The sequence below is a fragment of the Patagioenas fasciata genome, chromosome 1 (genome assembly GCF_037038585.1).
Source record: "Patagioenas fasciata isolate bPatFas1 chromosome 1, bPatFas1.hap1, whole genome shotgun sequence".
Classification (NCBI taxonomy): Eukaryota; Metazoa; Chordata; class Aves; order Columbiformes; family Columbidae; genus Patagioenas; species Patagioenas fasciata.
The window spans coordinates 213062286-213078586 of record NC_092520.1 but is presented as its reverse complement, the minus strand read 5'-3'; the positions used below and the strand labels follow the sequence as shown (position 1 = coordinate 213078586).

Genomic DNA, 16301 nt, shown 5'->3' with positions numbered 1-16301 from the left:
GAAAAAACTGCTATTCCTCATTTCAGAAAGCAGAGCAGGAGACATATTATTCTTTCCCTGACACAAGGAAACTGAAATTGAGTCCTTACCATTAAAAAAGAAGCAAGAAAAGTAGGTGTTGGAGCATTCCTGACCTAATTCTAGAGAAACAAATTACTGCCACTTAGGTTTTGTATTTTTTGGGACAAAGATATGCAGGCTAAAGGAGAAGGATGTGCTCATGTGGCAAACACACGTGCACATAAGTTCCTGGCTCTGCAACACTAATCAATGCGAGCTTAAAGTCAAGACTGGTCAGAGGGCTCCATACTTGCTTCTTCCTACCTTCTTTCTTCCTTCGTCTCATCCTCCTATCAAAAACAGATCAACTGGAAATTGAAGTCATCCCCAGTCCTATCCTATGCATGTATTTCTGCAGTTCACATTTTGTTGCCTGATGCAATCCGAACGCCAAGGAACCGTGCTCCTGCTCTAATAAATCAAGCTCAGACTAAGTGTGTCATGATCTATTGGAATTAAAAGGTTTTCTTTAAAAAACACTAGATAGTCTGACAAAGTGACATTAGTTCATTAAAATTGCAAAGCTAGACCCAGAAAAACGCAAAAAACATAGCCTAAGCAATTTGCATTTAATTGTATTGTGATCCCACCTTTAATTATTTGATTCAACAACATTTCTTCCTTCAGCTGTTGTTAGTATTTCATATCTCAGATTACTTAAATAGAAAATATTAATCTCTCCCTATGGGTCAAGAGTAAAATGAGAACAATTAGGTCAAGACCACAGACCTCTACAACACATAGTTAAGCAACTACATCACCTACATGCGGATTAACATATCTAAAAACATCTCTTCTAGAAGAATGTTCCGTCCCAAAATGATCCGAGGCCGGAACAGCTCTGCTGGGAGGACAGGCTGAAAGAGCTGGGGTGTTCAGCTGAAGAACAGAAGCTCCAGGGAGACCTTAGTGCAGCCTTTCTGTGCTTAAAAGGGGCTGATGAGAACGACAGGGACAGACTTTTGAGCAGGGCCTGCTGTGATAGGACAAAGGGTGATGGTTTTAAACTAAAGGAGGGAGATTCAGGCTGGATATAAAGAAGAAATTGTTGGCCCTGAGGGTGGTGAGAGCCTGGTCCAGGTTGGCCAGAGAGGTGGTGGATGAACCATCCCTGGAGACATCCCAGGCCAGGCTGGACAGGGCTCTGAGCAACCTGAGCTGCTGAAGATGTCCCTGCTCATGGCAGGGTGAGAGCTGGATGAGCTTTGAAGGTCCCTTCAACCTGAACTATTCTATTGACTTTGGATTCCAACATTCCAGAAACCAAGCTCGTGCTTCCAGGCCAAACAACCTACAGTCCAACGAGCCTCTGCCACCAGCTCTGCTGCTCTCCCTTTGGACACAGCCCACTGCCTTTTTATAGGAAGCTCCTTCTGCATCAGAACTCCCTTTTCAGCACATGATGATATAATCCTAAAATGATTTAGGTTAGAAAAGACCTTCAAGACCAGAGTTCAACCATTAACCCAACACTCCCACGTCCACCACTAGCCCATGTCCATAGATTTCATCTCTCCATCTGTTCAACCCTCCAGGGATGGTGACTCCAGCACTGCCCTGGGCAGCCTGTTCCAATGCCCCACAGCCCTTTCCATGAAGAATTTTTCCTTAATATCCAATCTAAACCTCCCAGGCACAACCTGAGGCCATGTTCCCTCGTCCTATCACTTATTACTTGAAAGATAAAACCAATACCCTCCATGCTACAAACTCCTTTCAGATTGTTCTAGAGAGTGAGGTCTCCCCTCAGCCTCCTTTTTATGTTTTACTTCAAACAGAAAATACACACGTGCCCACTCAATTACAGAATGACAATGGTTGGGGTTAGAAGGGACCTCTGGAGATCATCCAGTCCAGAACAGCAAAGCTGATCCTCTCAGCTCTGCTCACCGCAGTGTGTGTTCTCAAGATGCTGGAGGAACATACAACATGGATACATGACAGTTGAAGCTCAGCTGTGCTGCTCTGTCTAGATGGATGGAGAATCAGAAACAAAACCTGCCACTTAATTTTACCTTCATACAAACTAAAGCTGTCATAAAATACCTTTGCATTGTGTTCATACTACTGGGACAAGTTGCCATTCTTTTATTAACAATTCTTCCCAGCATTACTCAGTCATTGCACATTAGAACCAGCAGCTGGAGAGTTCTGAGTGATAATGAAACCTGTAACAAACCATCTTCAGCTGTCTTCTCCAAACAATGAGGGAATTAAAATTTCAATTTAAATGCAGAGGTCTGAAACATGCTTCAGTGGCAAAATTACTTCAATTAATATGAGTGGAATACAATGAACAGACTGCAGAAATGTGATGCAGCAACCAGAAATTATGTCATTAGAGTCCTTGCATCAACCTAACACAACACCGGCAAAGGTCTAATTTCAACTGTACATATCACAAGGCTACAGGCAACAATATTAATCAATGTTGTAATTTCAACATGAGGGATAGAAGCTCCTTGGCACATCACTTAGGGCTTTTTATAAGCCATGGGCATCTGTTTACCTTGAGGAATGAAGCAGAAAGGCAGGGAGATGTATGGAAATTCAGCATCCCTGACACTTGAGTCGTTTGTTTAAACAATATTTGTATCGTAGAGAAGGAGAAAGGAATTATCCTGCAGCCAGTGAGCAATTCCAACATCACTATCTTACTCTTTTGGTAAGAAAATAAACCAGCATGGGAAACTGCAGAATCCATAGTTCAGTGAGGTCTAACATTGGCTCTACCTCATAGCTTGGGCAAGCTTAGAAACATTCACACATGGGTAAGTGTCAATATAAATAACACACAATATATTGCAAGACAGTAAGATGGCACAAATACACATATCACAAACCATTTCTAAAGTGTATTATATGATAAAAACTAAGTATTAATTTTATTCCTCTATTTATCTTGTATTCCAGATAGGAAATTAATCAGTTGGCTTGAATTTCATTGCATAAAGATAACTTATTCAATTAAAAAAGAGAAAAGGCAAACCGGTAGGTCCACCAGTAAAATGCACCAACTGGTTAACATTTTAATTGATAATATTAACTCCCAATACTGTGGTCTCACGCCTACACTGAACGCCCTCAATTCACATCTATTTCATGTCTCGTGATTGAAAATATCAGCCAAACACCACACTCCAATTTTCTGCATCTGAAACCTGACCAAAGTTTTGACCAAACCTGACCACATTCTTCTCATATTTGCTGCTTCAAGTCATTCAATTACTCTTCTGTTTTCACAAATGCTAATAGATTTTACACAATATTTAATTAAGTATCATAAACATTCCACACTACATTACACAACATCAATGGAAACATGACCCATCCCAACAGCTCACAAGAGTGAGAAAGATATAAGACAAGGGTTCATATAAAAGGACAGTGAGACTCTAAGGAGAATTAAGATTGAGAAGGTTCCTGGAAGATGGTTTTGAAAAGGAAAAAAGAAAATTGTGACCAGATTATAGACAAATTATTGCATCAGGTGTGGCATGAGAACATGAGCAACAGAAAACAGTCGTGTAATGACAGAGGGACATCAGAGTATGTGACAGCAGCAAAAATCCAAATCACATGCCACATGTCAGAGAAAGGGATGAGGAGATGGACAACAAACCACTGAAAAGGTTTCAGAGGGAACAACACAACTTTTAGAAAGCTGCATTTAAGGTAAAATGAGGTAAAACAGGAAGAAGGAAACTACATTCAAGTCAGGGCTCCAGGAATATGAAGTGACAACACTAAGTCTTCCAGCTCTTTATCCTGTTGAATATTAGCTATTACAAAGAAGCAAAGAGGCACAGCTAAGAGAAATACAAAGGACAGAAGCTAAAAAACCCCGCAATGACTAAAGAAGGCAATGAAAAGATTTCCTTAAAGGCATTCTCTGGCAAACCCGAAGAGGAATATGAACAGACATAGCACCTTCACTTATGAATTACGGACTGGTTAAGTTTAGAAGGGACCTCTAAAAAATCATCAATCCAGCCCCTGCTCGAGCATCGTCACCTCCAGCCCATTGCCCAGAACCACAGCCAGGCTGGTTTTGAAAATCTTGTACAGACAGAGACTTCACAACCCCTCTGGGCAACCTCTTCCAGTGTTCAACCACCCTTAGAGTCAAATGGTGTTTTCTTGCATTCAGGTATCATTTCCTCCATTTCCATCTGTACCCATCACCTCTTCTCCTGTTGCTGGGCATTGCTGAGAAAAGTCTGACTGTTTTCTTTGCACCATCCCATCAGACACTTATAATCCTGAGGTTTCTTTTCTCTAAGGGAATTGTTTCCAGTTCTCTCCATCTGTCTTTAGATGTGAGATTCTCCTATCCCTTAACATCCTTGTGATCCTCCTCTGGATTTGATCCAGTAACACCATCTCTCATATAGGACAGGCTGGAGCTGGACTCAAGACTCCACACATCAGAATTGAGTAGGGGGGGAAGGATCAACTGCCTTGTAAAGTGATTAATTAGCAGTAGAAAACAGTTCCAGGAAATAAAGGACTGGAGCCTGGCGAAGAAGCATGCTTGTGAAGTTCAGAGAGAATAAAGAGACCATTATTAGAGAAGTTCAAGAAACTTATACCTCTACAAGACTGGAACTGAAAGGTATGCTTGTAAAAGAGATGGAACCGCAAAGGAAAAACACTTGAAGTGAGGGAGAAAAAAGGATGAAGAAAGAGCTGGAAATAAGTAGGAAGGTTCAAGAGGTCTGGTAAAAGACCTACAGGAAGACAATGAGAAGCAAACACACCTAAATGGTGAAAGACAGTCTCACCTCTGAATTATGACCGAAGCTGTGAATGCATTCTGGGACATGCAACAGCAGAGAAATAGGATAGTTCTTCCAGAAAAATGAGTTGGAAATAATTTAGAGGCTATCAAGAAAATAGATGATGCAGGCAGCTGTCTGGGAAATTCATTTTGAAATCAAGCACCAGGTTGCAAAAGCCAAAGGAAATCTTACATGAGATCAAACGGGTAAAGAACTAGATGGTTGGAGAAAGCATCAGGACAAGCCAACTGGGAAAAACAGCTCTGGAAATCAAGGATCAAACAGGATGGAGACAGGAAACCTGAGACCAGGCAGAGAGGATCAAAGAAAACCAAAGGGAAATCCCAAGACAAGAAAGCAGCAAATGACAAAGTAAGGAGGAAAAAAACACCACGGATAGAAGATCAGCAAGCTGCCCAGTGTGTTCCTGGTGTTACTGGTGCAGCACGAGGCACCACATCTTACCAGCATGTCAGTGGCATTGAGATAGCGCTTGCTGGCCATGCACTGCTCCAGCTTCTGAGGCACCTGCTTGATGTTCTCGATCTCATCCAGCAGATTCAGGACGTGTTTGTGCTCGATCCCTTCGATCCACAGCTTGCGCAGCTCGTCCCGCTTGCAGTGCAGCAGCATCTTGCAGGACAGCAGATTCTCCTTCACCTACAAGGAATGCATCAACTGATTAATCAAACCTGTCCCTGTAACAGGTGCTTAACACAGATCAGCCCTTTCCCACTTTTATTCAGAATTCCAAAACAATCTCAGGACTACAACTGAAGTCCCATAAACTTTCTGGTCATTCCTCTGGCTGAAGTAAAATAGTACACACAGACACACACACACCAGAACTGCTCCCATCGTGAAATGGTTTTTCGGTGCAGGTTTTGTACCAGAAGTGAAAATTCAATCCAAGTATCATAATGTGAACAAACGCAGGATCCTATTAACCATGACTAAAGACTTATTTGCATGTTCTCCAAAAATCAATTTGGTATTTTGGCATACAGCAAGAATCCAATTTTGAGTAAAAGCAAATAAGCCACTACTAATTTTCCTGCTGCAAACATTTTCCATCTGCATATTCAATCTTTTTGCACATCTCCTCCTTCAAATCGTGTCCATCTCTTGAAATCTGACTCTATAGGAGTACAACCGTTTTCCTAATACCCCAAGCAATACCCATTTTCTTTTCTCTGGTTTCACCAGAACAAACAGCAGCTACATTACAGTTCAATTTAACACTGCCATTATTTATCAAGGCCATTACACCACTCAGAAACACCTTGGTGTTTGCCATTCAGGTTTCTTTGGAGCTTCACGCCATTCTCTCTAATTAAAATCTCTACTATTTTACCCCATTCAGGAAACATCAAGAGATGTTGTTTTCCATCCTTTTTGCTCCATCATAGAGCCTGCAATCCCTGCTTTCAAGTTCTCCTGATATCCTCTGGTAAGGTCAGTATAACGCAGCTTCTCTTGCATAATGCAAATCAATAATATATATTAAAATGTGGCAGCAATTAACACAGCTTCACACATTGCTTTCACACCACTCTTGTTTTTGTGATACGTTATGAATACTTAGGGACCAAGCTTTTCTCAGGCTGAGCTCTCACTGAATTACACATTAATACAGGCTCTCACAAGTAGGCCCTTACATTTATTTTTAAATAATGAGCCTTCAAAGGCCTCCAGAAATCCCATTTCAGCTGCACTTACTCCTTCCTTGTTCATCTAAAAGCAGTTAAATATAAAAGCAAAACATAGATAGACCAAAATACAGACAATGGGTAAATACAAATAGCTACACAGAACAGACTCCATCCAAAGTCAGAACAAACTACAATTTCAAACGTCCTTCTGAAAAGAATAACACAGAAAAACCCTCAGCCAACAGACCAGCTAATGGAAAAGTGTCATAACTTGCTGCAAAAGCCAACCAAAACGCATATAAAACTCATTTCAGACTTAATCCTTGGTCAATACTGTAATTTGAGATGTTTCACTGACCTAGCGCACCATCATGAGCACACTGGTGATGCACGGAGCCAAATCAGGTCAGCAAAACAATCATGGGGCAAGAAAGAAGGACAAATAGTATCTACTTAATTTAGTTTTGCAGTGGCAACACCTTTAGAGTTAGATTCAAATCTAAGCCTTTCCCAAGAGAAATTCATACAAGAACTGACTACAAAAGGTAGATAAACAGAGGGATCTATTCTAGACACTTACACAAGTGTAAACGCCTGTATGATCATCCACCTTCCACAAGAGTGGAACATCAAAATAAAGTCTGATAGCATAATACAGATGGATAACAAACCAGATCTGGGCCCCCCCGTGAGATCAGGTCAAAGCTACTTCAATACATATTGACCAAAACTTATCAGAAAACTGAAATACCAAAAGGTCCTTCAACCCTCACAGTGATTGTTCCAGGCAGGACCAAAAGGTCACACCCCTACATGTTTGTTTTGACCTCTGAAAGCTCAGTACACAGTGTGAAAATAGGCCACTGGCTACCGTATATTTCAAATTTAGTACAATTGATCTTTGCTTTCAAAGTGCTGCACTTTGTACATAAATCCTAGAGTGAACTCTTGCCCTTGGAAAGCATCAGAATGGTTTAATTTTCTTTCAAAATGCTAAATTAATTTAAAAAGCCAGAAGGGTCAGTACCTAACCCAGGAAGGGTAAAAGCCGGCTGCTCCTAAAGCGCTGCTGGGAAAGGTTTTAAGCTGGAGTCTCTACAGAGCCAGGAAAAAAAAGGGAGTAAATGTGGTGCCTAGTTTGCTAAGTTTAGGTACAGTAAACCACACAGCGAGATGGGACAGGAGTCCCAAGAACAGATCTATCGCTGCAGGGAGAGAGCAGATGGAACAAGTCAATGACAACAAGCGCCAGAGTTATTTGTTGGCACGTTACCCAAGTGTGAGCACTCAAAATACAGAAAGATTTGGGGGCACAGGGTTCACGTACATTCACACAATATAAATGACACTGGAATTAACACTAAAATGCATGTTCTCTGAGTAAAAAGCAAGCTGAAGAAACCCTCAGACTATGTAGGAGGTGGTTGGAGGCTGACATATCAAAACGTGAAAAGGTTGGCCAGAAAGGTGATAGCTTAACAGCTCTTGGGCTTCAAAAAGTGGATAGCAACATGCCCAGAAAATAAGTGAAAACAGGTATCACAAAGCTTTGTAACTCGTGTCTACCTCTTGTTTTGCTTTTAATTACTTGTGTTCTCAGAAAGATACTGGTAACCTGTTTTCCGTAGTAAGATGCATCCTGGGCCCACTGTATTAGGACAGGACAGTCAGATACTGGCCATGCCACAGAGCAACTTGAAAATCAGGCCTAGCTGAGAATTAGTGGGTAACTGTGATTTCTCTATTCATTTTTTAGTTCAGAAAGATGACAAGTAGCTGGAAAAATGGAGAAATAAAAGTTTAGAGTGGGATGTTACAACACTACATTACCAATAAAAAGAAAACACACAAGAGAGATGAGTTGCACAGATTTCTACACAGAGCACACGCTATGGTAGAGTGGTTGGGGTTGAAGGGACCTCTGGAGATCACCCAGTCCAACCCACCTGCTAACGCAGGGTCACCAGAGCAGATCACACAGGAAGGTGTCCAGGTGGGTTTGAATGTCTCAGAGAAGGAGACTCCACAACCTCTCTGGGCAGCCTGGGCCAGGCTCTGGCACCTCAAAGGAAAGAAGTTTCTCCTCATGTTCAGATGGAGCCTCCTGTGCTTCAGTCTGTGCCTGTTGCCCCTCATCCTGTCACTGGGCACCACTGAACAAAGTCTGGTCCATCTTCTTGACACCCACCCTGGAGATATTTATAACCAGTGATGAGATCCCCTCTCAGCTTCTCTTCTCCAGCTCAACAGCCCCAGCTCTGTCTCCTCATCAGAAAGATGCTCCAGACCCCTCAGCATCTTGGTAGCTACCACTGGACTCCCTCTAGTAATTCCTCGTCCTTCTTAAACTGGGGAGTCCAGAACTGGACACCAAACTCCAGATGTGGCCTCACTGGGGTAGAGCAGACGGGGAGGAACAACCTCCCTGACCTGCTGGTCACACTTGTCCTAACGCACCCCAGGGATCATCGGCATTCGTGGCCACCAGGGCACACTGGTGACTCATGGTCAACCTGTGGTTGACCAGAGCTACTGAGCCACTGCGAACACAGATCTACAGTGCAGATTTCACCTGTTTGATCTTGTTGCGCGAGTTGGTGATGCGCTCCGTGATGCTCTGGTAGGTACGTATGGCCGTGGTGAGCTCAGTGTAGTGCTGGACGATGAGCTCATCCAAATCCCGGTCACATTTCTCATAAGCTTCTTCCAGGCGGCCTTTCTCAGTCTCCCGGTCCTCAACATCATCGCTGGTAGATAAAGTCCTAAAGACAAAAAGATTAGAAAACAAATAGGGATATTCTCAAGTTATCTAGAAGGACTGGAAGACTTACCCTAAGTTATGTGCTACCTAGCCCAAACCAGTCGCCCTTATGAGTCTGTACACTCGTGTACACAGACACAATAAATGAAGTTTATTGCTGGTAAACATGTGCCTCATGTTCAGTAAAGAACAAAGCGCTTCGAGAAAATAATTAAAAGAACACAACTATTGTGTTCTACTATTTCCCCAATTTTCAGATGTTTTAGACCTTTTATACTACACGATGGGATTTATGAAAATGTGAAGTTTTCTATTCATTATCATATATCCATAGAGTTATTTATATGGGCACATTATGTCATACAAAATACATCCTGATTTATTACTTACAAAGAACTATAAAGAAGAAATTCATTAGGTGCAGGCACCACTTCAACTATTTGTCAGGAGTGCTGCAGTTACCACCAATTACCTGCCAAAACTGCACTAGAAATACCACACGGACATAGAAAATCCATCCCTAACCTACCCATGCCTTCCAATAGTCCATCTGCTTTCAAACATACACCAGTGCCGCAAACAAGTGTCATTATTATCCCTCCTCATCTACTTTAGCTTCTGAATAGCATCATCTAATAGAACTTTTATTTTTACATCGATGAAGTTTGAGATTCAAATAAAACAGCTGAAAATTTAATGACACTGGCAAAGGAAATTATGTCTTGGTGTCACTTCCAATTTCTGAAATTTACACAAGAATCAGCACCATCTTCTATTTCTCTCTCTGTTTCTTAATCCACTTCAGCCCTTTGAGGCCCATCCTGCCACTGGATCCAGATGCCAACACCTGGAGTGACTCAAGCACATTATCAGGAAGACCAAGGAGACAGCAGTAGCTAAAACCACATTCTTATATATTCTACAGTACACAGCACTCAAAGAAAAGCATCCTGCATTTTCCTCTTCCTTCACCTTGGAAATATAGGTATGGCCCATAGAGGTTTCTGTTTTAAAGCACCAATACAGACATAGAAAACTGTTTATTTCATGGCACGAAGGAGATCAGTTATAGCAGCTACTATCTCAACACCGGTATATCACAACCTTAAGAAGCAGCAGGGATGGATTCTGTAGCTCTATTAATTATTGTATCACTTTAAAGAGCTTAACATGAGAAAACAAGCAAAAATAAAGAGTTTTCTTTTTAAATGGCTGCATACCAACTGTTCTGCATCATATGCTTGAACATAATGAAACAATCACAACTTGCAAAGAAATTCAGAGCATCTACTCATGGAAAGTGATGTACCTTGAAAAATACAGCCAGTAGACATATAGGAACTTAATTCATTTAAACCACAGGATTTGAGGCTTCTGAACTGAGGCACCACCTTAACATGGCACACTGAAAAGGTATCAAAATAGTAAAAGACTAGAACAGCCATTGTTTCCAACCCAAAAGACTGAAAACAAAATGCAACCAGGGTAAGAGAAAACTACTCGAGGGGTTTTTATTCTGGATTTCTTAAGCTGTTTGTGTGGGAAAAGGTCAAATAGTTGGAAGGAGACACAACATCCATTGCTGAATGCTGCTGCTGCTCTCTGCTGCCGTAATGGCTTTGACTTGGGGTTTGGTAAAGCAATGAGGTCCAGTCACACTAAAACCCACATCTCATGCTGGCAAGAAAAAAGGAATTATCATTTTTCTTGCAATAACAGTCACTTGTCCTCTACTCTAAAAGCTAAAAGGCCAGTGAGAACTGCTTCAAACCATTCAAAAATACAAAGGAGAGAAACCTATTTCCTTGTGGTTTATTTAAGAGTATTCAAGGACAACAAGCAGGACAGAAGAAGAGTTTGGAATGGACAGTTTCTCTGAATTCTTCAGTACCATTGGGAAAGTTGTAGGGATTCAAGTGCAAAAGCTCTTCTGAAACGTCAGACATACCCTCAAAACTTGCAGTTCACTACTGTTATTTCCCTGCAAAGAAAACCACCACCATCTTTTTTTTAAAGAAAATAAAAGTGCCATTTCACAGGAGATCGTGATCCCAGAAAGAGCAGCTAAGAAAACATCAAGTGAGCAAGGAAATCTGTGCTGCCATATGGAACGCGGCACCAGAGGACAGGAGCACACACACGCTTGTCCTATTCAACTGTTACACCAAGGAGGACAGCAGAATTACAGCCAAAATGTGTCCTACAACCCCCTAAAAGAAGACAATGTACTCAAGCAATGTGTTTTATTCTATGCAGTTTTAACACTCCTTTTTGCTTTCAGATGGCAGTGGCAGAAGGTTTAACTGATACCACATGGAAATGAGAAGAAATCCTCTTTCTTTTGTTATGGCACAGACTATTGGTGCCTTACACCTCCCTCCCAAATACCACAAACTGCACATATTACAACGGAATTGGCTGTACCTCTCACACAAATAACACATCAAGATGAGAAACCCCCTCCTCACTCCACTGAGGATGGAATTACATGAAGCATTAAAGAAGCACTCAACACCTGTTAGCAGAGATCATGTAAACATTTCACATTAAGTGATATATAAAGATGTGCTAGAAAACTAAACTAAGCGCACAGGTAATGCAACAGGATTAAACATCCAGTGCTTGTGCTGCTGTTCAGCGAGACCTGGCCAGGCTGGAGCCCTGGGCAGGGAAGGACCTAATGAAGTTCAACAAAGGCAAGTGCAGGGTCCTACACCTGGGGAGGAACAACCCCAGGCACCAGTACAGGTTGGGGTGGACCTGCTGGAAAGCAGCTCTGGGAGTTCTGGTTGACAACAACAGGGTGACCATGAGTCACCAATGTGCCCTTGTGGCCAAGAATGCCAACGGTCCCTGGAGTGCGTTAGGAAAACTGTGACCAGCAGGTCAGGGAGGTTGTTCCTCCCCCTCTGCTCTGCCCTGGGGAGGCCACATCTGGAGTTCTGGGTCCAGTTCTGGGCTTCCCAGTTAAAGAAGGACAAGGACTTACTGGAGGGAGTCCAGCAGTGGGATATGAAGATGCTGAGGGGTCTGGAGCATCTTTCTGATGAGGAGACAGAGAACTGGGGCTGTTGAGCTGGAGAAGAGAAGCTGAGGGGGGATCTCATCAATGGTTATAAATATCTCCAGGGTGGGTGTCAGAGGATGGACCAGACTCTGTTCAGTGGTGCCCAGCGACAGGATGAGGGGCAACGGGCACAGACTGAAGCACAGGAGGGTCCATCTGAACATGAGGAGAAACTTCTTTCCTTTGAGGTGCCAGAGCCTGGCCCAGGCTGCCCAGAGAGGTTGTGGAGTCTCCTCCTCTGGAGACATTCAAACCCGCCTGGACACCTTCCTGTGTGATCTGCTCTGGTGACCCTGCGTTAGCAGGTGGGTTGGACTGGATGATCTCCAGAGGTCCCTTCCAACCCAAATCATCCTGTGATTCTGTACTTCTAAGACACAGTGAGGTTTGGGTTCCTGCTACAGTGGATGAACATAAAATATGTGCAAAAAGGTTTCAGGAAATAAATCACCCTCCATTCAAGCTCTTGCAGATGAATATGCTTTCTTTCTGCAAAACTGTTTATTTTTGCTAAAAGCATCTTCTTCAGCATGGTTACACCAGACACCAAGGTATAACCTTTTCAGGAACTGACATATTGTTTGAGTTTCAAGCTGAACAATATTGCTTGTCTGGGTAGTTAATGAAAACATCGATTCTCTCTAAGTTGAGTTATGGATTGAAGGAGAATCGTGGATTGCTACAGACAATTTAGAAGCAGAACCATATGACGGACTAGAAAAGTTTTTAGTTTTAATTAAACAAAATACAATTTCCAAACCCTTGATTTTCCAAAGCTGTTCAAGCTTTGGCTCGGATCCATCTGCAATGCCGGTAGTTTGTTACAAAAGCTGAAGACCTTTCTCCAAGGTTCATGCTACACCATTCATGTCAGCAGATACCACGAACCTTTTCCCACCCTCCAGCAAGTTCCTGCCCAACTTCAATTTCCCAACAACTTCCAGTCAAAACCATATTTGAAACAGAATCACATTGTGCTGCCCCATTGTTGTTGTCCTTGTAATTGAGAGTAACTTGCACTTCACAGGAAAAACATTTTTCACAGAAAACACTAGAAATCTGCACAGTCCCATCACAGATGTTCACAAAGCCTTAGAGAGAGAAGTACAACTGGACCTGGATCTTAGAAACCACCGAACATGTCAAAAGGGCAAAGCTCATAGAGCTGGAAATCAGAAGCATTTGGGAGACACCACAAGCTTATTCCTACAGAAATTATATAAAGATGACAACTAAAAGTACCCATTTAAGATGTAATTTCGCTATTTGTCTGCTTAGATAAATAATGTACATTTGTTGCCACCTTCAGCAGAATAAAGAAGCTTTAGGGGAGGAAATAGAGCCCATCTGGCTGAGCACTACACACCTTTTCAGACAGTCCAGGCTCCAAAGACCTCATCTTCTCCACCCACGACACAGCCAGTAGTAGCATGAAATTATCACCAACTCATATTAAAGTAAAGGGTAACTGGATTCCAGCCTGACTTCAGGAACCTCAGCAGCACACACTGGGAATGTAGTTGCCAATCAAGTCTTACTCTATAGTTACAGTTCCCTGAAAAATTAACTTCATAGGCAGCAGTAGCCCAGAGGAGAGCGAGACAAAGGAATCACTCTCCTGCTGTTTAAAATCTTACTATGTCCGTACTTTAAGTGATAGATATGGTTCTGGTCTCCTCTTCCTTTTGCTGCCCTTGGAAGGGCAACTCAAACAAGGGAGGGGATGAAGCAGCTGTTCTCTGCAGAGATGCCAAGACTCTGGTTTGGAAAAGACAAGGCTCAAAGGAGACATGACTGAGGTCTGCAGGAGTCAATAACAGATAACAAATGCCAAACCGTTTTTGATCAAATCATACGCTACTAGAACTAGTGGTACTTCTTGAGACTAACAGGAGATCAGTTTAAGAAAAGATAAAGCACACTGGGAAGTGAACTCCAAAACCCTGCTGCAGAATCTCAGGCTTACAGCATCAGTGGGTTCAGAAAAAGGACTCAAATGTATTCACAGACAACAGGCCAAAACAAATACTGAAAGAAAATAACTGCAGTGCATTCTCCAACATGCCAAACTCACCAAGCGCAGACACCAGGGAAATACAAGCACACTAGACACCAACAAGTGGCCAAAGCTGCATTCTCCACTACCCGTCATTCTCAAACTACCCGTCTAGAGGATCCTCAACAGAAATGGCCTCAAGTTGTGCCAGATGAGGTTTAGATTGGATATTAGGAACAATTTCTTCCCCAAAGGGCTGTGGGGCATTGGAACCAGCTGCCCAAGGCAGTGGTGGAGTCACCATCCCTGGAGGGGTTTAAAAGGCATTTAGATGAGGTCCTTAGGGACACAGGTGTGGGTTAACGGCTGGACTCCATGATCTTGATGGCCTCTGCCATCCAAAATTACTCTGATTTCTTTGGTCTCATCCTCTGTAAGACTCCAGTACTGCAGACCACCTGAAGCTGAGTAGTATTTTGGAGGTGCTGGAAAGCAAGTTACCCAACTCCCACACACAAACACAGAAAGTGCCAACATGGGACTCTGCCTTCACCCTGCCAGGATATTTGAGCATCCAAACCTGCAAAAAGACAAGATCACCATGATCCACTCAAGCAGAGTTCCAGGTGGGACCCCTGTGCTGCCAGGCAGCAGGAGGGGGAAGAAAGGCAGAGATTCACTTACATGAAATGCTGCTTTGCAATTCCCGGGTATGCTCTCACCAAGGACAAGATCCAATTAATTTTACTTAAAACGACCTATTTTTCCAGCCTGCAATCGCAACCTGCAAGATCTGAACTCACAGGAAGTTTCAGGCTCCTTTATTGTCGTGTTCCAACATTTCCAGCTGGCTCTGTCAGACGCACCAACTGGGAAATCTTCCCAGAATTCACACCTGTACTGGGAACCTCTTGCTTTCTTTAATTACCTGTTGGGGGAAAACATTGTAGAAACAATCCCTAAAAATATCATACTCATATTTTGACCAGAATATTTACCTATATCTACAGTCCTCCAGTCTGTTCTAGTGTAAAACAAAGCCATCACTTACTACACAGAAAGGGATAAATAATTCTACACCTATTTAACCCTTATAGTTCTTTTTTCCCCCTCCACCCACATTCATTTGCCTTATGTACCTGTAGATTATTTCTTTATGAATAGGATAAAGTTGAAATCGCAACCAAAGATCTGAATGGGAAAAGCAGAGACCACTTTTACATTTATTTTACTGACATCCAACCATCATGCACTGAAGAACAAAAGAGTAGTGAAGACAAAAGCAAACCCTTTCTTTTAATGGATGTGAAAAGCAATATATAAATAAGTAAGAAGCTGTTTCAAGCTAAAATGTCAGAAATAAGTGTGCTGTAAAACTGAGAACGCCTCTTCTGGATTGTGGGGTTTTTTTTGCATGTCACATTAAACCTTTTCCCAGATGACAATTTATATGTTCGACCACCATGGCCGTAACATATAAATTTCTGCAACATATTCCAAAGCAGTACAAGTACTTAAAAGTTCTTATAGCCAGCAGTAAGACTCTCCTACTCATCTTCTTAAATCACTTTATCAATCAGATGAGCCCTCACTTTACTTACTTAAACCAAACCTCACCACCTTCTCTCTACTCCAATAATTCATTATCATGTATATATTCCACTCCTTCAAAAAATACAACATTAAATCCTTCAAGTCTAGCAGTAACTACAAAAAGCAGCCATGTCACTTGGAATTTGAAACATTACCTCGTACACCTGAATTTCCTACCTAAGGCCCTTGGTACAGGAGTCATTTATTTTTCTTGCTCCGCACACTAAAAAAAGCAAAGCAAAGAATACTTATTATTCTGGAGATTATGTATGTTCCTGCTAACACTGCAGAAAAGCCAAGGGCATCTTTGCTTGTTTCAGTTCTATTAAAATGTGTGGCAAGGAAGAAAAGTCAACACACTGTTTGCCAAATAAAAAGGATAGAAATTGCC

At 42.2% G+C, this 16301-nt stretch overlaps 1 protein-coding gene across 4 annotated transcripts in view; it reads right to left on the bottom strand.

Annotated features, from left to right (window-relative positions):
* EXOC4 (exocyst complex component 4) overlaps nt 1-16301 on the bottom strand; it is a 411272-nt gene that overhangs the window by 380592 nt on the left and 14379 nt on the right. For all 4 annotated transcript variants that reach the window (XM_065856603.2, XM_071803542.1, XM_071803543.1 and 1 more), the window contains exons 2-3: nt 9066-9255; nt 5307-5501 (exon numbers count right to left, since the gene is read on the bottom strand). In XM_065856603.2, the coding sequence (XP_065712675.1) occupies nt 5307-5501; nt 9066-9255 (385 nt within the window). The remainder of the gene's footprint in view (nt 1-5306; nt 5502-9065; nt 9256-16301) is intronic.